The sequence below is a fragment of the Montipora foliosa genome, chromosome 14, assembly GCF_036669935.1.
Source record: "Montipora foliosa isolate CH-2021 chromosome 14, ASM3666993v2, whole genome shotgun sequence".
In the NCBI taxonomy this organism is placed as follows: domain Eukaryota; kingdom Metazoa; phylum Cnidaria; class Anthozoa; order Scleractinia; family Acroporidae; genus Montipora; species Montipora foliosa.
This window is the reverse complement of record NC_090882.1, coordinates 11,205,778-11,228,478: the sequence shown is the minus strand read 5'-3', so window position 1 is coordinate 11,228,478 and position 22,701 is coordinate 11,205,778. Positions and strand designations below refer to the sequence as shown.

Sequence of the window (22,701 nt, the reverse complement as noted above, 5' to 3'; positions counted from 1 at the left end):
CAATTTTCCTATGCAGGACATTTTGGCCGTTGCCAGAATGCAAGTTTTTGCTCGTTGGCACTCTATCGATAGGTATACCTAGCGTATAAGTTTGCCGAAGAACTTCGTACACAACGCTGTGCCTCACTTTATATTCCACACAAAATAAAGAACGCTACCACTCTTAGCACTTGTAAACTCAGAAATGAGGCTGGCTGCTGTACCTTATGATCAGACAGCAATTCGGCATTAACTTTAAAAACCTATTTATCAACGAATTTTAGGGGAAAATGAAAAAGCAACAAGGACCGGACTATTAGGAAAACATTCATTTGCCAATGAGAAGGCATTGGACAAATCTATTCTGTTTCCAAGGTTGTTATATGGTCTTTTGACATGCATTTGCCAATATTCAAAGTTTATTGTTCGTGAATTATAGATAACTGCCTCAGAAAAAGCGAGTTTGCTTCCTCATCTCACAAAAAAAAACCCAGCAGCACTCTCCTCTAAGATGCATTTGGTCATCAAAGTGCTGAATGAGTAACAACTTGAAATCAGATAAGAATCTTTTTCAGAGGGGTGCGAGTGTAACGCAATAAGCGGTTATTGATATATACGGTGGATGGATTAATTTTCTTGTCACGGAGCATTTATTAGTGGATCAATGTAAGAAAACAACTCAAAGTAGATTGTTTCAAATGTGCTTTATTTCTACTGGCCTGGTTTGAACTACATTGTCATCAGGGTAATGAGCACGCACATGCAACAGCATGTTGGAACTACATTGTTATCAGGGTAATGTGGATCGGTATGCAATAGCATTTTCTACCAGTCGCCATTTCTGGTTCTTAGCATCGCTACGGTCTTCCCGGGTGAGCTTATGTTGGATGAAGTGCCATTCCGGCATCTTTTTTGGGTCAGACTTTGCTCTGTGAAGAACAGAAAAGAATCACTCTTTAGCATTCCATCCTGGAATGTGAGAGGAAGGGAAGCAAGAAGACCATGTCTTGACTGCCATTTGGCACTAGAGAAAACTGGTAAGTGGACAATGGTCCCCGGGGCAATGGAGAACAGTAAACTTGATTGAAACTCGCCTTTCATACGTTTAGACAAGGACTGATCCATTGTCTCTTACGCATTCTTTAATTTTTTTTCCACACTCGACAGGTTGGTGGAATTAATCTAATTTCTATCATGGTTCTCAAGTGGTTTACGGTTAGTGGAATTTCAATATGGAACTATCTATTATGTAAGAAATCAAAGACGTGGAAATTCACTTTTTTGTTTTAAAAAAAAGATGGTTTCTGTCGGCTATGCTACACTAAACTAGCCGTTATTAATTTCGAAGTTGGGCTCATGCATTCAATAGAGGCTCTTTCAAATGATGGTCACCCTCAAAAAGTGAATTCAGAACTATTTATCTAAAAACAAAATGACGTACTTGTAAACTGTTTCGAACTGGCACCGGTAACGTCCACCATCCTTCAGAAGGAGGAACATGGTGACATCTCCTTTCAATATCCCCTCGTTAGGTATTGGTGTGATTTTCTCGCAGGATGGTTCCCAATTAGTTGTCATTTTTTTCATCACTGGTCCATCAGCAGGAAAGTTCACTCCATGAAACTTGGACTCGTGATAAAAGCAGTTCTCTTCAACACTATCGAAGTAAAAACAATTTGATCGATAATAGAGACCATCGCAGGGAAATGAGAAATTTATGCAATTTTTTCAGACATCTTTTGCAACGTCATAAATTGCTCATTTCAGTGTGATGATGTCTCTACCATCAATGATCTCTACGATAACCATAAAATGATTTCATTCGTGCGAGGGTGTGCTTATATACATAGGCTTATACAAATAGTGATCACAGTCCAAGTATTTAATTTCGACGTTCGAAATGAAGATGGAATGAAAAGTGTGCTTAATTGGTTGTTAAGGACGTTCGCGCGAAAATTTTTCAACATTGATTTTTTTCTGAAACTTTTACCACTGTAAGATGATGAGTTAGTTCTGTCAGAAATGTAAAAAAAATGGGGGGTCACCGACTTCGTTTTGGAGAGAACATGCCCGGAAAAACACCCAAAATGTGACAAAATCGGGCTTCGTTAGCGAAGAAGGCCAGTGTCTGTAAACCCAAATATATTGCAATTAAATCTTTGAAGTGAAATCTTCTCTGCCAAATATTGTTTAAGTGGACTTATTAAGTGAATTTAGTCAACTGGTGAGGTTCCTTAAAGGTCAAGTTCGCATTTAGTGACCACAGTTTCACTCGCCTTGCAGCCGCAGGATGGCAAGATTTGATGTCCCGTGAGCAGAAATCTTGAAATTTTTTTAACTTCCCACATTGATTTTTGGTTCATTTTTGGACAACGTGGAGATAATTGTAAATAAAATCCGTTTCTGGAAAGAAAAATAGGGGTCACCGAACGTCTAAGACCGTTAAATCCAGGCAAAGCTATAGCAATGGCCTTTTGCCTTATCATTTCTCATTTTATTACTTAGCGCGCGCGCTCGTGTATGACGTGGCATGTTCATTTGCGTGCGCAGTGAGGATGCGCAGAAACAATTGGCGCAAACGTCCTTAAGAGACGGGGAAGGTCTCAAATTCGTAGGGAGAAAAACCTATCCAGTTGATTATAGTGTTGATTACTTTGCCTTAGCAATAGAGATCAGGTCGTTGGATAATTGAAAGTGAGAAGTTGAGATTGGGGCGCCAGAGACTAACAAAACCATAAAGGAGACTTCCTCAACCATTAACCGGTCGGCTCAAGGTAGTATTTGACTTTGTGGCTAATTACCACCAAAAACCAAAGATTAAGTCTCAAATGGAGCAAACCAAAGGCTTTCCATTTGTTATTAAGATATTAGAGTGACTGAGTTAATTTATGTACCTCACTGTTATATCTGCACTGGCTGTGCAAACTGCGCCATCTTCAAAGAGAAAAGACCTTTGCCATGTATATCCAGCAGGACATGAATTCTTGAAATAGTCAACAAGGTCTTGAGGATATTTAGTAAAGACCCTGTTTCCGTAGTCAAACACAGCTGACAATATATCTTCGGAGAATGGCAGTGGTCCCCCTTCAACCACACACAGATCAATACTAGTCTGTTTCCCTCTAAACAATACGAACAAAATCGTATTACCAAATAAAAGCAACCAAGGAAGACCAATTTCGATATATTAAAATTTAGTACTAAACAAAAGACATCATCTCGAGGCTCTGGGGAATAAATATGAGGATTTGTATTAGCTTATTCCCCAGAGTCAGGGGCACCCAACGACCAATTTGTTGTAAAATGTATTATTGTACCCCAGTTAATGAAAATGAATGTTATTAAGGCATTTTCAGGTGTTTTTCAGTGTTGCTGGGAAAACATTATCTGTTCCTTTTTCCCAGCAAGACACAAAAGAAATTTCCCAGCCAGCTAGATAAAATTGGTTGGTTTTCCAGCCAGCTGATCAAATTTATTTCCCAGCCAGGAATTCCGCGCGCTTTCAAATCCCTCAATCCAAAACGAACGAACCAAAGCGATAAAACCGGGACAAAACAGGTTTTTTCCGAAAGTGCAATCACTCTGACCAGCCGTCGTATGTTTGTGACTACTCTCTGGGAGAGGGAAGGGGTCTTTTTTTTTTTTTTTTTTTTAGTCGTCCTCAGTCTTCAGAGTTTCTACAGCCAGCTCGGATTGAAATGCTAGAAAAAGTCAGTAATTGCCAGGCAAAACCTCTATCAATGACAAAATTTCCCAGCCAGCTCATCGGAACACCTGTATTTTTGCCAGCCAGCAAGATTCCTCTGGGGAACAGCTAATGTGAGGAACAGATTCGTTGGCTGCCCCTGCAGAGTCTCGAGATAATGCGTTTTGTTTAGGACTGAATTTTAATATGTTAAAAGTGGTCTATTAAAATCCTAAAACAAAAATGAAAGCTATTGAAGACTAAACTATCATCAGTGTATCTAAATTACAAAATGACCTAGACCTTGGCCACTTTTGATATATCAATATTCACACTTGGCTACGAGGCTTTATGATTAATTTTGAAATCTCCCTTGACACTTGTGAGAGAAAGGAAAGATAACTCAACCGTGAAATTTGACCATAAAGCCTCGTAGCCATGCCTAAATATTGATATATCGAACTCGGCCTATTCGCTAACTCGACTTCAATTTCACACTCAAACAAAACAGCTTACGACTGGACATACACTTCACACAAAAGAAGCCTATACAATGTGTTTTTTGAAATATGCCAGAATCTCTGTCAACACAGAATTGCAAACGTTTTCAGGCCTTCTTCGTTTTTTTCAGCGAGTTTTACAAAGTATGTGAGGCAGCGAGGAAAACATTACCTGAAAGGTAAAAGCTAAGTGTCTTGTCTCTCGCTCTTTTTCTCTTAGCTTTACGTTGTTCTTCATTGAAAATTTCTCTTCTTCTCCTTCCTCGGCTTCTCTCGAGGCATAAAGTTATCAAATTTTGTCGCCTCTTCTCTCTCTTTTCTGCTCTTTAATATTTATGCACTAGTCAATTGAAACCACGGTCCCCACCATCATCAGAATTAGCAAAATTTTATGTTGCTTGTATTCAATCTGTCTTACTTTATGGATGTCAGGTCTACCATTATAGTCTCCCCAACTATTTGAGCTTAAGTTTAGAGCGTGTCCAAAAGAGAGCCTTGAAAATTATATACGGTTATGATAATCATTATAGAGAAGCGCTTCAGATGGCAGGGCTGAAAACCCTAAAGGACAGGAGAGAAGACCTTTGCTTAAAATTTTTCAACAGCATTGTTTCCAATCCTTTGGATTGTCTATATCGCTTACTGCCTTTCGATAACCGAGATCAACTCATGGAATTACGACGACGCAGACCATTTAGAGTTTCCTTTAAAACAAACCGGTTCAGAGATACTTTCATTCCATTAAGCGCAAGACATTTTAACTGACATTTATTGTAATTATATATGTAAACTAATTCTTTCTTAGATTTTATTGTTTAGTTCTACTACATAATTTGTACACCTTTGCAATTCAGCCTCTAGCTGCTATTAAGGTATTTTTAATAAACGTCTATCTATCTATCTATCTATCTATCTATCTATCTATCTATCTATCCCCCTACCCCTGGGACGTAGCGGGGGAGTATCGGGAACCAGGCTCCCACGGGCTCAATGGTTGGGCATCCGAACTCGTATGTTTGACTCCCGCAAATGAGCACCCGAAATTTTTCGGAGTATCCCCGAGTCAGCATCGGAAATAAATCGCTTCATTTCATGTTTGTTTTTAGAATGAACATTACATGGAAAATATCTTTTGATTCCCTGATTCTTTAACCTTTCTCATGATAGCGTAGACATATTGCAAAAATAAATAGACGAATCGAAAGTTAGACAGTATATCTTACAAAAAAGGTTAAACCACTTACTCGAAAGGATCTCCAATGCCGTGGCCCGTGATTACAAATTTATGCCTATCAACACACCCTTCCAGGCGAAATTTCGTCGTCATGTTCTTTGTTAGACCCTGTATGCACAAGATGCAGAAAATTATCACCACATGGCTCACAAATTTAAATTCACAAAAAAAAGATTGAAGCTTTACTATATTTTTCAGTTTTAGTTGTTTTTCTTTGATTATTCCCACAAGGTGCTGATCATCATCATACGACAGAGCGAGGCTCCCATTAATAGTATGCAATTCAACGACAAATCACAACACCGGGAATTCTATGCCCTTCTCTTTGCAAATAGTGTGCGAGTTCTAAACGTCCCACGAAATCTATAAACAATAAAGTTAACCCAGGGTTATGAAGCGGCGTCTAAGGCTTACAGTCCTTATAAAAGAAAACTTGAGCCTAATGAAATACAGATGCAATTGCAAAGGTAGCACTTTTTCCTTAGTTATTTTAAGACCCTGATTGTTGGTCCGGCCATGGTTCAAGCCAACGCCCTCCGCACCCTTGACCGATGTGGTAGGCGGTTCATGACAATAAATGAAAATAGACCGAACATTGCATGAAAACTCTTAATCTCTAAGCTTCTCTGCTTCTCTGATAAGTTATCGAGGGTCTTTTGGCTTGTTTGGGTGGAAAACGATTAACCAACCCATTTTCACCATATAGGTAGAACTGATCAATTTTAATAACAGGCACGAAATATTGGTTTTCCAGGTCTTTGGTTGGTACACACTTTTTTAACATGTTTAATTCAGGAATAAAGAAATCACTGTTCTGAGCTTAAAAGTTTCTCTGGTGAAGTAGCTTGCAGGAGCCGTTGATTTCAATAAGCAAGTGTGGGCTTCAAAAATGGACACAAATTTTCGCAACATTTGAGGACTGTATAATGCTAAGCTATTAAATACCATCTCGCTAGTCCGAATCGAAAATTCACTTACGTTCTTTGAAAGAGCCATGTTGAGAACAGATCTCTTGATGCCTCAAAAGTGATACAAAAGTCGGGTAACTCTCTTGCAGTTCACACCGTCGTTGCCCAAATTCAACTGAATGTAATGTTAAAGTTGAGCGATTTTACAGCCAAAGGGAACAAAGAAAACGGACGTTGATTGGCTCATCTGGATCTTGACAGGTTCGTCCGGTTCTTGACTTAGTGGGACAATAGTTCCACAAGAAGTCCGCGTGACTTACAGCAATCTGAGCAATGTAGTTTCCCAAAGTCTTCGTTAGTTCTGTTACGTAATTCTGAACTGTGAAGCTCCAACTACTAGCAAACGTAATTGCAAAATCAGTCTAACAGTGTTTTCCTCCATTTTTCAAATTAACATATTTCTTGTATTGTGTCCTTCTATGAAATCTGGACCAAGGTTATTTGGATTCATTGTTTAGCGCTTGATTCCCATAAGTGTTGACGAACTAATTTCAAGGGTATTGTCAACGACAGGGTTAGGATTAGGACAACGACAACGACAACGACAAAATTTATTGAGAATTAGAAATAAATAATTACATTTCTTTCCCCCCGGAAATAGCTTATAAACTAATAGGGTTAGGGTTAGGATTAGGCTTAGGGTTAGGGTTAGGGTTAGGGATCAAAACTTAACTTTTCAAAAAATTCAGCTAGAAAATAGGGTCCAGAAAATTCTAGGTGACCTTTTTAGGCTAAAAATCCGTTTAAAATGGGGCATTATACCATTTTTTAGACCTTCGAAAATCCTAGGACAGGAAGGCAAGCTGGAAATTTACAACAAATGATCCGAAAATTCTAGATCTCAAATCGTCTTCCGAACAGATATTTTCCGAAAATTGACGTTGGGTGCCCCTGACTGATTCCCGTTTGTTTAAAGCATGTACATTTTTCAAATGCAGAACAATCATATTTTGCTTGATCTTTTGAACTCTGCAAGAACGGACGTGTCTTGCATAAAATTGATCGTAGAGAGGTACTAAATAATTAAAAGAAATATTAAGCGCTTGGAACCCAACCGTAGAGGTCAAATGAAAAGGTTTCTTTTTTAATTTAGCTAAGACTATATTTGGAGGGCGTACCGTATTTACTTGATTAAACGCCGCCCTTCCATCTGACGCTGCAGATGGAAGGAAAAATACGAGTAATCGCCGCCCTCGCTTTTGATTCTCTGAACGTTGATCACAAACCAGACAATTACGATTCTATTTCATCAAAAATGTGAGACATTTTAACCTGTGTCTGTTTTAAATAATATTTACAACTGATCTACCGTAATTGCTGTCAGTGATTTAAGACATATGAGTTTGAAATAAACGCCGCCCTCGAATAAACGCCGCCCTTGAATAAACGCCGCATCCGACGCGCTCAAAATTTAATAAACATTTAGTAAATACTTTGGTAACTAAGAAATGAAGCCTTCAACCGTTAAATCAGCAATGCGTGGTGTATCAATTTTTTGTGTGATCTGTACGATGCAGATTATATGGGCTACACAGCCCGATATCTCCTCCAATGTATTATTGAACACCAAAAAATCGGCAACTGGGAGATACCTTTTGGAAGCCCATGGGGACAAAGCCTTCTTAAAGAAAGCCAGTTTCGGATACTTCTAAAGTGCCACACGAAATTTGACTTCCAATTTATCAGATACCTCTTCTAAAAGCTTCTAAAGGAACGGAATCCAATCTTGAACACTCAGCCTGACTCTATTCGTGCTAAACTCTTTGTCTGAATGAACATTTTGTCATTATTCGCTCTGCCGTTTATCTATTGATTTATTTACTATCGTTTCTCATCAATTAACAGCTTGATAATGACATTAGCCTTACGTTTTTCTAGTATGTCTTTAAGTAACACTTTATCACAGTTTTTTATAGTTAAATGTATACTAAATTCTTTTTGTTTTCTCATTACTAGCAATATTGAGAAGAGGTTTCGCTTTATTGATGAATATGTATTTAAAGTCTGTGCAGTATTTCCTTAGGCCAAAACGTTTTTTACTAACCGTTACCGCATTCAGTTACATGATTTCTTTGATATAACAGTTTGCTATGTAATTTCTCTAATTTCAAAAGGCTGGTGGAAATAACGGTGAAGGCGGCTTACAAGTCAAAGAGTCATCAAGCCAGCTTCTCGCTATCGCACTTTCTGCATTGGTCAAATGTCATTTTCATTAACAATTGTTATCATGATTTGTCTGGTATACAACTACTTATTTTAAGAGTAAAAACAAAATTAACTACTCAAGCAAACAAATAGTACTTTCATCCTTTTACTGACAGAATCACACTTTCACGAGTGTGCCTTATGCTCGGCATGTCAATCCTTGTGTAAACCGAGTCTTTCTTCTAACACTTTTCTAAGCTGCTGCGGTTCTCAAAGAGGCGCAATGAATTAATGAACTGTCGTAGTTTGGGAAGGTCATTTGGTATTCAAAATTGTAAATAACTCATTTCAAGGTCTTGGAGTTCTTCGACTGCAGTCACCTTAAGGAAAACCCCTTTTTTTTTCGATACCAGGCCACGAAGTAAGATTCAACGGCTTTGAAGTTAAGAATTCCAGTGCTTAGCATTGAGTCACAACTTCTGACATTAATTTTAATTAATTAATTAATAACCCTTTGACACCCAAACCGGTCTAAACTGGCCAGACTTAGTATTTTATTCTGTCTGAGGCGAGACGATTTTACTCGTCAATGGGTTGAAGAGTCGTGATCATGAACAGGCATTTTACTGATCCAAAATCTGACGCCGATCTCACAAAATGCAACTTAAACATCCACGACGCATTTTTTTTCTCAAGACCGCATCAACTGATGATATCAGTAGACCATTTCCGAGCTCATGTTTGCCACCTTTTCAAAGCGAGTCTAAGTGCGAAGTTTTTCTTATGAAAATTACTTTTCAATCATATATACTTCGCACAACCTCGAGGTAGAGACTCCGCACTTAGACTCGCTTGGAAGAAGAGGCAGACATGAACTCGGAAATGGCCTATTACATAACGAGATGCATAGCCAAGCACTTAGCCAGAAAAAAATTATTATTATTACTATTATTATTATTATTATTATTATTATTATTATTATTATTATTATTATTATTATTATTATTATTATTGTTATTATTAAATTCAGTAGTTATTTTCATTTTAAGTCAGTTGAAATTCCACGAAGGCATGGATGTGTACAGACGTGTGATATTTCCGCCCAGTGTGACTGTTACTTTATAAATGGCAGACGGACAAAAAGCAAAACGAAAATCACCGTGACTTTGATGATGCAATTGATGTGGCAAAATTTTCTCTCAACAATTCTGTTGCAGTGATGAACTGTGCCGGACTTTTTTCAAATGTTTCATCGGTGAAATTGTCTGTTTTTACATCCATTTCATGGTTTGTTTGTCCCTTTTTTTGGCGACGGAAGCAATTAGAGACATTAAACCATAAAGAGATTATACTTATCTATAAAACTGTTTGCGAAAAACCCATGATGTCATCGATACCGGTACCGGTGCCAATTGCACTGTCAAGGCTTAGGATCCGATCACTTTTGGTGAACCAGTCATTTTATGCCTCAGGGAGTTTGCAAATGAAGAGACTAATCACCACAAAGGGCCCAAGCTGTTCGTTATTGTTTTCATTAAGACTATGGGGGGAATCCGCAAAACAGTAATTTTTTACTAAAGGTGTGCACTTGAATCTTCTTTTATGCAAGCTATTCTCTGACAAGAGCGAGATCAGGATCTAGTTCAACGATAAGTTCGGTAGCATCTCAGGAAGATGAGGAGATTAGGTTATCATGCGCATACATGCATGGAGTGGTTGACCTTGTTAAGCAATTGGGCAAATAGTTTGACATACAAGAAAGAACAGCATAGGACACCGAAAGTAATTACATCCTAAGATGATAATAATTAATTCCCCATTGACAATGCCTTCCATTTGTCAAATTTTGTTCCAGCCACTTCAGCTCCATTTTCGTGAATCTAACGTGCTCGTTCATCTTACACTATGGTTAATTGAGTTAAAAGCCTTTTTCTGTATTTATAACTGACATAACACTCTTCCGTTGTCCACATTTCTAAGTATTTTATCACACATTTTGAATAAGAGCTGTTGCCATAGAAAGCTTTGAGCAAATGCCGACTTAAATTTTGACTGTACCTTTAAACAAGGCCTTACGTGTAAGCAACACATAAAATAACTATTTGTCTTCCTTAGTTAAAGGCGTTCTTTGTGGCACCTGCCAGGAGTTGAAATACCTCGCCAAGCACCTCCTCGCAAATTAGTTTGTAATCATAGGATTCGATTTATAGTAAGCTCTTATTTCAGTGATATACAACAAAAATTATTAACAGTGGCTAATGATGCTAAATTAATACAAAAGTAAACACGAAGGGCCTGGACGTCTTCTTCTCCCCTTGATCTTTCCGAGCAACGGAGCTATTTGAAGAAGCCTTTGAAATGAGTCAGTTTGCATAACAAACTAAGATAACAATCATATCCTTGAACTTGATGATGAGTGCTGGAGGCTATCACAAAGCAACTATCATGCGATCGCTTAATTACTTTGCCTCCCGACGTAAATATCGCACATGGTTTGCTAATTGTGAAGCGAGCCAGAAAGGCATAATAGTGACCAAACGTAAGCCTAAACTAGCCACAAATCTTTTAAATATTTGCGCAAATGATATGAGCTAATTGTCCCGCATCTCTGGTTGGCTTCCCTCGCTGCCCAGCACACAAAACATAGAGACCCACGCAAGTACCACCCCAACCACCACCCCCTCCACCACCATCCCTGAGAGTACATGTGTAACCGTGATTGCAATTCCTGGCTTCACTAAGAATTTACTCGTTCTTTCTTCTTTCTGTTTGAATAAACAAGCCGACTGAAATTAAGGGAAATAAGACATTGAAAGCTAGAATAATCATTACAACGGTGGGAAAAACATATACATTTAATATAATGATTAAGTTAATTAAGATTTTTTACCTGTGATGAAGTAGGCCGCCACTTTACAGCCGCCCTTAAAGAAGTAATTAAAGGCGTAATTAAAAATCTTTGCAATTGTTTTTGCTTCCACCATAACATAGCAAGCAGGCGCTAATCTTTTTTCAATTCATTGAATTTTTAGCAGACACTTAAGTTAATTACAGACACTGAGTTCTTGTGAAATTAGTTGCATCGTGGTGAACACTTTTGAAAATCAAGGAATTTGTGTTGTTTTGTGATTCAACAAAAATGACTTTTTAAAATATGTTTATAAGCGTTTTGTGACGCTCTTGTTTGCAATTAAGAACTTTTTAGCGCCGGATCTGTCTTTACATCTTGGAAGGATTGGCCGATTAGCTCGCCTCATTTTACTTCCTTCCACTGAAGATGAGTGGAGGCGCGGTGGCCTTGAGTGGTCCGGGTACGGGTCCTGGCTGGGAACATTGTGATGTGTTCTTGGGCTAGACACTTTACTCTCACGGTGCTTCTCTCCTCCCGGGTGTATCATGATGGGTACAGGCGAATTTAATGCTGGGGGTAACCCTGCGATGGACTAACATCCCATTAAGGGGGGAGAAGAAATACTCCTAGTCGCTTCATGCTACAGAAACCGGAGATAAGTGCCGGCCTAATTGGGCCCTCTGGCTCGTAAAAGCATGCTTTACCTTTTTTTCTGAAGATAACTTCTTGAACTTAAAAATTTTAACATGATGAAGGCTGAACAGCTAAGACTATATTGAACACAGCTTGAACTAGTTAAGATTTTGCTCTATCGACAGCCTCAGCTCATACTTATCGATATCAGATATTACAACTTTTTATCCAATGAAGGACAACGGGAAAACTGGCTCAATCAGCTTTGACCAATTCTAGACCCGGCGGGTGTTGAAAGCTGGAAAAGGTGCTTTTTCAACGGGAGTGTCCTTTTACATGAGGCAACTGACTCATCATGTACTAAGACTGTAGACTCTTTGTTGATAGACGTAATTAGTTGTGCCTTTAATGAACTTTAATTTTATATCATAAACTAGACAGTCTTGCCTTCAATGAGGGAATTAAGGGAGACTTTGCTGGACTGCATGAAGATCCAGGTTATTAACCTAACATTTTGGTGTGTGTACCGTCATTTGCGCTATTGGAATCAGTTTTTTTTTCTGCTACGTGCTCAGCTATGCATCTACGGTTATGTAATTAATAACATCAGATGATGCAGTCTTTAATTTTAGAAATCTTGAGAGAGAACGCGTTGCGGCTGCTTCAGTTTCATTGTGTGAGACCGGCGTTAGATTTTGAACTAGCAATATATACATGTAATGTCAACCCATGACCGCGACGTTCTAATGTGGAACATGCCCACATTGGCAGCAATTGCTAAAATTCAGTTCGATGCTCAACGTTTTGTCATTGCAGAGACACTTTAGTTATTTAAACGTGAAATTCCGAGGAATTGAAATGACAAAGTTGACCTCTTTGCATTGACTTTCGTAGAAGGATTTCCTGCAGGATCACTTCCAGCGTTTTGCCTGAAACCAAAGAGGAACTTGTTGATGTTAGGTTTTTTTTTCCTTTTTCTTTTTTTCACTTAGGAGCGTTCAATAGTATGCCCAATAAAAATGAAAGACGCCACGTTAACATTATTTTATCGGAGAAAAACATTCGCGTTGGCTTTTTGCACTAAAGCTTCTTTTGAATAAATACTAGTATCCCACTGCACATGAACTCAGTATTTTGCGCAATGCAAGTTGTGTCTGCTTGTTGGCATTTAGAAGACGTCTGAGTTTGTGAGGGCTGCATTTCTTCAGTCAAGGATAGGTGACTTAAACTAAGTTTCGCTGGAAGATTACAATGCAAACAAGGAATCCGCTTTTTAATCTCTTATTTAATTGAAGTTATTGGCTCGAGGACTTCTGATGTCGCCGCGCTGTGGAATGCATAGGGCCATCATTTCAGAATTCACTGCTTATACTGCTTCACTAGTTATGTAGATTACAGTACAAAGAGAGAATGCAATAAGGTCTAAATGGGCTTAACTATTAGCCGTAAAACGGCCAAAAAATTATTGAGCCATTTTATGAGCAAACAGCCATAAATACCATAACACATGAAGCTTTAGTCGTCATGTTTCAAGTTGAAGTTCTAGTACAGCTAATTTAAAAGTACAATATCAAAGAAACCGTCAGACTTAATATCGAGTACTGAAGGCTATCACAAGGCAAATATCATGTAACTGACACTGAAAGACACTTCGATCTAGTACAGATTTTAACTACATACAAGGAAATCTGCGTATTTTGAGTTATTGGGCATGCTTATCGCCCTTTAAATTAATTTAGTACTCACTGTTTGATGAAATAGTTTTGGTCAGAGTTTTTAACAATTATTTATTTATTTTTAACGATGCAATTATGTATATAGCTTGTATAATGTTCATCATACGTGACAAGTACAAGGAAAGGTTCGTTTATACAACCATCATTTCTAGCACTTTACGTTACACTACACTCTCTCCAGTTAACTCTGTTTAAAATATAAGTGCTACACGGCCAACGTTTGTATAAACGAACCTTTCCTTGTACTTGTACATGTTAATTGCCGTGACTTTAACATCTTCAGTTCCCACGGCCTGTTCCCGTCTGACCATGTAGCTCAGTCGGCAGAGCGGCGGAGATCTAACCCGAAGGTCGTGGGTTCAATTCCCACCCTGGTCAGAGTTTTTCTCTGTCCTTGTGTGGGCCCAGTTCCATCAGTAGGGCTAACGCTCACATGGTTCATATGGGATAGAAATCTAGCACTTTACGTTACACTACACTCTCTCCAGTTAACTCTGTTTAATGTTCATCATAGTTTTATATTTTAGATATTTAGTTTTTATTTGCATGACCCCACAAGCTGCAGAGCTTTAAAACTTTATCGTGCTAAAATAAAGGCTGTCTGTCTGTCTGTCTGTTTGACAGTTCTTTCGATAGGGGGGTTCTAATGCCCCCGACTGCCACAAGAAAACATAGTTAAACCAATATGCTGAGCTTTGAAAACTTTTTTTAAATGAAATCATTTAAATTTCCGAAGTCGTTGAAAATGAGAACAACCATTATAACCGGGTCGCAAAGAAAGAAATATAGGAAGTGTTTAAAGGGCAAACTAAAAGAAGTTTGCTCAGCTCGAAAAAAGCAAACCGCCATAAAAAAGGTACCGCGGCAAACGTTTCGGACGTTTCGACCGATCGGTTCAACAAAAGGAAATACTGCACAGAGTGTAAATTAAATACATTTTTATTAATAGTAAGAGGGAACTTCTACACAGTGTTACGATGATAAAGCAGCAACAAAAATAAAACACAGTTGAAGTGTAAAAAAAAATACTTTGGAGCCTCCTGCTCTTAAATAATTAAAAAGAAACCGTTTCATTTGACCTCCACAGTTGGGTTCAAAGCGCTTCACATTCCTTAATTACCCTCGCAATGATTTACGTAAGACATGTTAAAAAGATCAAGCAAAACATGATTTTTCGGTATCCAAAAAAGGTACCTGCTTTTGAACAAATTTTAATTACTGCAATCTTCAAGAAAGGGAGTCACTGTACCATGTCTACTATTCAGTAATCACAGTTGTTTTCATCTCTGGAGACTCAGACAGCGCTTCATTAGAAACCTCTTTTTTGTTTGCTATTTTGTATGTTGTTGACCTAATAGCGCTGCTTTGAAATTAGTCTAAGAGCACTCGTGAGAATCACTGAAGCGCCAAACGTGGGCGCTGTTCACTCAAAAAAATTTTGGTTTGACTGATTTTCGTAAATTTCGCTGTCCATACAGAGGCTGCCGAAGCTAGAGGACTTGTGGAACTCTTAGTTCCTCCTGAAGGAGATGAGACGATAAGATTTCTCTTGATATAGAAGAATTGTCTCTGACCAGGGTGAGAATTTAACCCGCCTCCACCTTCGGATGAGATTGCCATTTCATTACCGACCAAGCTAAAGGGCCAGTCCGTAGCCTTCGGCAGGTCATATTTAGGTCTCAAGGCCTCCCTTTTTTTTTTCTACGAGGGCCGGAATTTTTGTGTTTTCCAAATGATCTTTATTTGCTTTTAAAATATTTGAGATCCTCTATTATTATATTTTCCATTCACAAAAAGCACTGTTTTCAGTGGAGCGACAATAGCAAAAGCAATGAAAAACGATTAGTTGTTACTAAGCAAATGGTTCTTATATTAAACTACGTAGTGACAACGAACTAAGGAAAGTTTCTGGTGGGGGAAACCTCAATGAAGCCACAAAACTTATCACAGTGGTCAAAAATTTATCAAAGGAAACAATATGAGCAGCATTTTGAAAAATGAAGGAAAAAATCTGTAAGCCTGGTTAGTCGATTAATTTAAATTTTCTAGAAGTTGCAGTCGATTAAATTTGATAGTAGGTGGGGATGCTTTATGATCTTTATTACATAACTTCAGAGCTTAGAATTACGCAACAGATCTAACAAAGTCTTTGGAAAACTACATTGCTGTAAGTCACGCGGAACTATTGTTCCATTGAGTCAAGTTCAAGGCGAACCTGTGAAGATCCAGATAAGCCTGTTTAGTTGAGCCAATCAACGTCCGTTTTCTTCCTTCGCTTTGGCTTTAAAATTGCTCCATCCTAACACTACATTCAGTTGAGTTTGGGCTGCGACGGAGTGTACTGCAACTCGACTTTTGTATCACTTTTGAGGCATCAAGCGATCTCTTCTCAACATGGCTCTTTCAAAGCAAGTAAGTGAAGATGGCATTTGATAGCTTAGTGTCAGGTCATTCCCAAAGTTATAGTCCTCGAACGTTGCGAAAATTTGTGTCTTATTGAAATCAAACACTCAAGTAAACTACCTCAAGTAGAGAAATTGATTCAAGCTCAGCACATCGAATGTTTTAATTCCTGGACTAAACACCTCGAACAAGAGTAGACCAACCAAAGAGGCGGAAAACAAAGATTTCAGTTGTTGCTGTTTTTTAATTGATCAGTGCTAGCCATGGCGAAATAACAGTTAGTTCTTCGTTTTTCACACGCCCAGGCCGAAGAAAATGCGATAACTTACTGGCACATAGCTTATCAACCTGAACAACAGCCTTTTTTGAGCCTTCGTTTGCAGTATTAATAACATTCAATCTTCAGTCTTCGATCTCCGTTTTCCCTACCGGCCGGTATCAATTGTACTGCTCTCGTTCAATCACAATCAAGCACTTTTGTTAAGTGTGTTATGATTGGTTAATTTAACATCAACCGCCCACTGGTTAAGCATCGCTCTACGGTGAAGGAGGGCGTTGGCTTGAAGTTAGGCTGGATCTATGATCGGGGTCTTAAAATAACCAAGGAGAAAGTGATGCCTTTTTAATGACACCTAGTAATCGTTAGGTTTTCAAGTATTCTCAAGAATTACAATAAGCCGTAAGTAGGCCCCGTCAGCTTACAACCCTTTAATTTATTGTTCATAGAACGTTTAAGAACCCACACTTTTTTCGCAGAGAAAGGCATAGAATTCCCGGTGTTGTGGTGTGTCCTTATGAACTACACATTATTAATTGGAGCCTCGCTCTTCTGTATTTTTCTGGTCACCGTGACCAGACAAATAGAGAAGAGCGAGGTCCGTAAAGTAAAGAAAGACCACAAAATACTAAAGCTTTGATCTTCTTGTATCAATTTAAATTTGTCAGCCATCTTTGCTCTCATGCGGTAACATTTTTCTGCATTTTGTGAATACAGGGTGTCAAAGACCAAATGAACCTGAAATTCCATATGGAGGGGAGTGTCAACGGGCATGATTTTACAATCAAGGGCGAAGGCACGGGGCACCCTTACAAGTAAGTGGGTCAACATTTCGTGACAAATACCAACCTTCCGTCTCTTTATTTTCGTGGTATGTCGACGCGATCGGAAAGAAGGTTAAAGAACTAGGGAATCAATGATATTTGCTATATAATGATCATTCTTAAAACAGTCATTGAAAAGACTATTAAGACTATTTATTTTTCTGTGGTAGTAGCCTACACAAAAGCTTTAGCTACTTTGGCCGCTACCCACATTTCTCACTAATCCATTATATGTAGTATTTCCAGGTAATTTTACTATTGTATAGTTAATTTTTCTTTTTCTATGTTGGGTACATAGTGCATAATAAAATAAATAAGTGAATGAATAAAGATGCATCAAAAAACCTTATGAAATGTGCAAGTGGCTTTAATAATCACGACAACTTAAGGAGGTGACTGATAAAGTTCAAAGTATTAAGTAATGAAGATACATATAAATTACAAATTTCACAAAGGCATGCATGTGTATAGATAGATACAAGGAGAATGTTAATTTACAACTACAAGAAAAGCGATTAAAGTTACAGCGAAACAATGCGAAATTCACCTTGAAAATGACAAATCGTACATTTTCATCTCAACCGCGCTTTTGCAGTGACGGACTGGCTTAATTCAAATGCCCGTTTTTATATTTCCGGATTGTTTGCATTGATTTGTACTCCTTTGTGACAACGGATCACAATCAAACCTTAAAAGAATAATTACCTTTAAGACTGTTTGACGAAAAACCGTTTCTTTTTAATGGTAGAAATTTCCTGTTTTAATTTATGTGATTTAAAAGTTGCCTTTAAAGCTCGTCCAATGGCGCAAGATGGACTCAGTAATTTACTTTTCGAAGCAGACTATATCTTCCTCTAAGTTTAGATGAAGTAGGATGATAGTTTGGTCCTCAACAGCTTTCTTCTTTGCTTTGGGTTTAAAATTTCTTTGCCGCTTGATTTTTAACACAATTTTGTTTGTTTTTCTTTTAGAGGGACACAGTGTATTCAACTGCATGTGGAAACAGGAGGTCCATTGCCATTCTCCGTTGACATATTGTCAGCAGTGTTTCTGTACGGAAACAGGTGCATCACTAAATATCCCGGAGGCATAGTTGACTATTTCAAGAACTCATGCCCTGCTGGATATACATGGGAAAGGTCTTTTCTGTTTGAAGATGGCGCGGTATGCACAGCCAGTGCAGATATACGCTTGAGGTATATCAATTCATTTCCTTACTCGTTCACTAATTCACTTCTTCATTACGTTTGAGCTTAATTTTTAATTTCAAACAGTAAAATTACTGCACTTCCCCAGAAAAATGTTGAAAGTTAATGCAACGGTGTCTCTACTCCCACTACCCCAAGGCTCAATTTACTTTTTATTATTATTATTTTTTTAATTTATTCCCTTATTTTTTTCTGAACGGATTACAACCCTAAATATTACAATTGTCCATGAATAATTGCAAACGGCCTGGTTCAAGATCTGGTTATCCAGATCTCGAATTGCAAGAGGACAAAATTTGGCGATTTTTAAAACAGTAACTTAGTTGGTTCTCGTTTGGTCATTCATGTAATCATCACTCGGGCCCTTGTACAAGCCTTGACATTACTGTCCTCAACAGGGATTCACTCTTGTACTGTACTGTCCTCAACATGCCATTTGCTAAATCTCTTGCGTTTCTTTCATTTGTAATTATCGTTCTTATTCGTCTCATTTTCTTTCATACCACCTCCTAAACACCCTATCACTACTGAATTATCAAGATGGTAAATCCAGGTCGTATTTAATTTAATTTATTCGCCACTATTTATGAAGTGGCAGGGGAGAGGAACAGAAATCTCGTCCCAATTGACACCTAACCCCTATATCTAGAGATCAGACCACAACACCGGGAACTCCATGCCCTAGTCTTCTCGAATAGTGTGTGGGTTTTTTAACGTCCCACAGAATTTATACCCAAGGGTTATGAGACGGGACCTCCGGCTTATAGACCTTATCCGAGAACACTTGAAAGTCTAACCATTCGCAGATGTCGTTACAAAGGCAGTACTTTCTACTCAGTTATATAAAGACCCTGAGTCCGGCTGGAGTTGAACTCACGACCTCCCGCGTGACAGCCCGGTGCTCAACCAACTCTAAGTTCAAACGCCAATTCCTGATACTTTCGTCATTTTTTGACTACTTTCTCTTGAATATTCTTTTCGCTTGGACATGCCATATCCACTACATATATCATCCTTTCATGTCCAGCCTTAAGCATCATTGAAATCAGGTCGTCTCGCTGATTCAGTATTTCATAGGTTGAATATTAAGTCCTAGTACATCTTCTTGTTGCCTCCTTCCAACACTTTTTCTCTTTCCCATTCTTTATTGTTCTGTTCATCAATCGCAATTCCTTTCTCTTCTGCTGACTTCTTTGCCAGTATCTTCAGTACTTTGTCAGGTCTTTTAGTGTAGTGTTTTTCAGCTAAAACCCCACATTCTGACACTCTGTGTATCACCATTTCTTCTCTTCCTCCACATGCCCCGCATTTATCAGACTCGACATATTATTATTATTATTATTATTATTATTATTATTATTATTATTATTATTATTATTATTATGATCAGATGATGCTATGGGGACATGAAGCTCCATGTAATGCCACATGATCTTGCATCCGTGGTTTTGCTTAGCGTGATATACTTCTACTTTTTGCCTTAATTGTTAGTCATTCTGGTTAGTATCCAACACTTTGGCTTACCTGTCTGCTTCTGTTTATCAAGGTTAATTTCAGATTGTGAGCGGTTGCTAGTGCCTCAGTCACAGCTGTTAAAAATTTGACCACTTTCAATTTCTCAACAACCTGTTCTCTACATGGCTAGGCTAAAATATATATTTCTCCCAGGGGCATATTTGAGACCTTTCCTCTCTTAACAACCAGTAGTTTATAGTATTTCTTAGTTCTTTTGCAATGTCAAAATTGAATACTTGGACTGCAGTTTTATGGTAGGGAATAATTATATGATATATCAGATGATTGATGAAAGATCATCACAGTCAAATGAGTAATTTATGAAGCTGCGAAAGAAAGCTAACAAAACCGCATAAATTCTCATTGAATGCAATGATCTCTTTAATATCGATCTTTTTTTTTCCCTCTTTGAAAGTGTCGAAGATAACTGCTTTTATCACGTATCCAAGTTTGTTGGAGTTAACTTTCCTGCTGATGGACCTGTGATGACAAAGGCTACGACTGGTTGGGAGCCATCCTCCGAGAAAATGGTACCCAGTGTTGGGATACTGAATGGGGATGTCACCATGTACCTACTGCTACAGGGTGATAAGCGTCACCGGTGCCAGTTCCGCAGTACTTACAAGTAAGTTATTTTGAGTAACGTTTAAATAGTTGATATATCACAGTACGGAAAGCGACAACAACAAAAACGAAAAATGAATTTCCACGTTGTTGTGTCGTTTTTCTACATGATGGATAGTTTTATATTGAAATTCCATGAGCCGCAAGCGATTTGGGTATCAAAGTAGAAATGTTGTTCCTTTTAATGAACTTGTTATTTCTTTTCTATGGATTTAACTATGGACGTCAAAGATCATTGAAAGATGAATTAGAGGCTGACACATCTCATCAGGTCTCCTGTGAAGTCTAGTGTTAAAAAAAAAGGACACGTGACAGACCATAGCAGCTAAAGTTGACCTTTACTTGTGTACGTTTTGTTTTCCCATTTCAGACCACGCGATGTTCTCAAGGGAAATTTTCCTTTTGTTTTTTCATAAGTTTGCGTACATATGCAAGTGTGTAGGACGACATTTGAAAGAAGCTGTTCGTCTAGCTAGAGTAACATCACGTGGTCTGAAATGGGAAAACAACGGTGCAAGCTAAAGAGGTCAATTAGGACTTCTTATCAGTCTCCTTCCCCCAATGCTTTTTCAAATTCCAGGATGCAATGCTCAAGAATGAATCTTTCTTTGTTTGCCACAGGGCAAAGACTGAACCGAAAGAGATGCCAGACTTTCACTTCGTGGAGCATAAGATCGTAAGGACCGACCTCGGTGGCCGAGACCAGAAATGGCAACTGGTGGGAAGCGCTTCTGCATGTGGAAGCTCCTTGTGAGCGAGAAGGCTTTTCAAAACTTTGTTGTAATACCCTGATGACAATGTAGTCCCAACAAGGCCAGAAGAAATAAAGCACATTTGAAATAATCTACTTTGAGTATTGCCCTTACATTTGTTTACCAATGAATGCTGTCTAGATGCTCAATCCATCCTTCTTCTACAGATATTTCCATCAAATACCTATTCCATTACACTGAGTGACCACTCATGCACATCCCTCTGAAAAAGATTCTTATCTGATTTCAAGTTGTTGTGCTCATTAAAAATATAACTCAATCTCCAAACGCAGCATAGAGGAGAAATCTCCTGAGTTTCTTCTTTTTTTTTTTTACCAACGATCAGAATTTTTTATGTTTGAGAAAGCAAAATCACCTTTTTTCCTAGGCAATTATCTTTTATTCGCAAGGCTTATCTGTCTTTGACAAATTGCATTTGAAAAGGGCGGCCATTTAACAACCTTGAAGTCAGAATAGACTTATGCAAGGCCTTAGTTCTGATTGGTCCTTATTCGTGTTTAAATTCCTGATAAAATTCGTTGATAAACAATTAAATGCATTAACAATAAATATATGTAAAACCTAAAGTACGTCTTTGTGGGAGATTTAGTCTGCTCAAGTTAATAACATAAGTGGATGACCATACAATGTTAGATTTGGATATATGAAGGTATGAATATAGAGATAATTCGGTCTTAGCAGAATAGACAACGCCACCTATAAACACATTCCGACAGATTTAGCCATTTTATTACAGATGAAGTTAATGTATGATTTTCAGGAGAGATTTTCATAAATAATTACACAGTCTTAAATTTAGTTTGTTTTTGTTCCAATTGCCCATTATCAAAGAACATAGGTGTTTTGTTAGGTAATTTACTCTTGCCTACGTTTGAATACTATATAATTAGTCCACTGCATTTTACAGAAAATCGCTTACATATTTTTTTTATGTGGGGGACCACGAAAGCTTATTATTTGGAAATTAAAGGGGCACTGTCATGAGCTGCGCATGCTCGAGTTTGTTTGCTCTCGCGCTCACGGAAAATTCTAGACACATTATGGATTCACGCGTAAGTCACGTATATTCGCAGTTAATGAATTCTATGTCAAACTTAATATTTACCTGTCAGGAAGAACTTTCCGGATCAATAAACTTTTGTAAATGCGAAAGTGTCAGCAATACAAAGCGAAATTACTGTCGTTGCACGCTTCGTAGCCAGCATCGAATTTAGCTTACAGCCAGGCGTGAAAAATTCTTTTCTTCAGAAAAATACGCTTGTACGTGTTATTCCACTCCTTCAGGTATTCTTTGCGATCCGTTAAAGCCTTCCTTTTTCTCCCGGAGTTTCTCCTTAGTCCACCAT

The 22,701-nt window shown here is 38.2% G+C and overlaps 2 protein-coding genes across 2 annotated transcripts; one reads left to right on the top strand and one right to left on the bottom strand.

Annotated features, from left to right (window-relative positions):
- Window positions 1-720: 720 nt before the first annotated feature.
- Window positions 721-6,484, bottom strand: LOC137985132 (GFP-like fluorescent chromoprotein FP506). Its single transcript, XM_068832628.1, has 5 exons — window positions 6,377-6,484; window positions 5,409-5,506; window positions 2,874-3,101; window positions 1,421-1,636; window positions 721-908 (listed from the first exon to the last, which is right to left on the bottom strand). The coding sequence occupies exons 1-5, from the start codon at window positions 6,392-6,394 to the stop codon at window positions 770-772; spliced, it is 699 nt and encodes a 232-aa protein (XP_068688729.1). The 5' UTR covers window positions 6,395-6,484; the 3' UTR covers window positions 721-769.
- Window positions 6,485-16,125: 9,641 nt separating this feature from the next.
- Window positions 16,126-21,369, top strand: LOC137985213 (GFP-like fluorescent chromoprotein FP506). The gene is made up of 5 exons (XM_068832750.1): window positions 16,126-16,143; window positions 17,129-17,226; window positions 18,207-18,431; window positions 20,374-20,583; window positions 21,204-21,369. The coding sequence occupies exons 1-5, from the start codon at window positions 16,126-16,128 to the stop codon at window positions 21,334-21,336; spliced, it is 684 nt and encodes a 227-aa protein (XP_068688851.1). The 3' UTR covers window positions 21,337-21,369.
- Window positions 21,370-22,701: the final 1,332 nt, after the last annotated feature.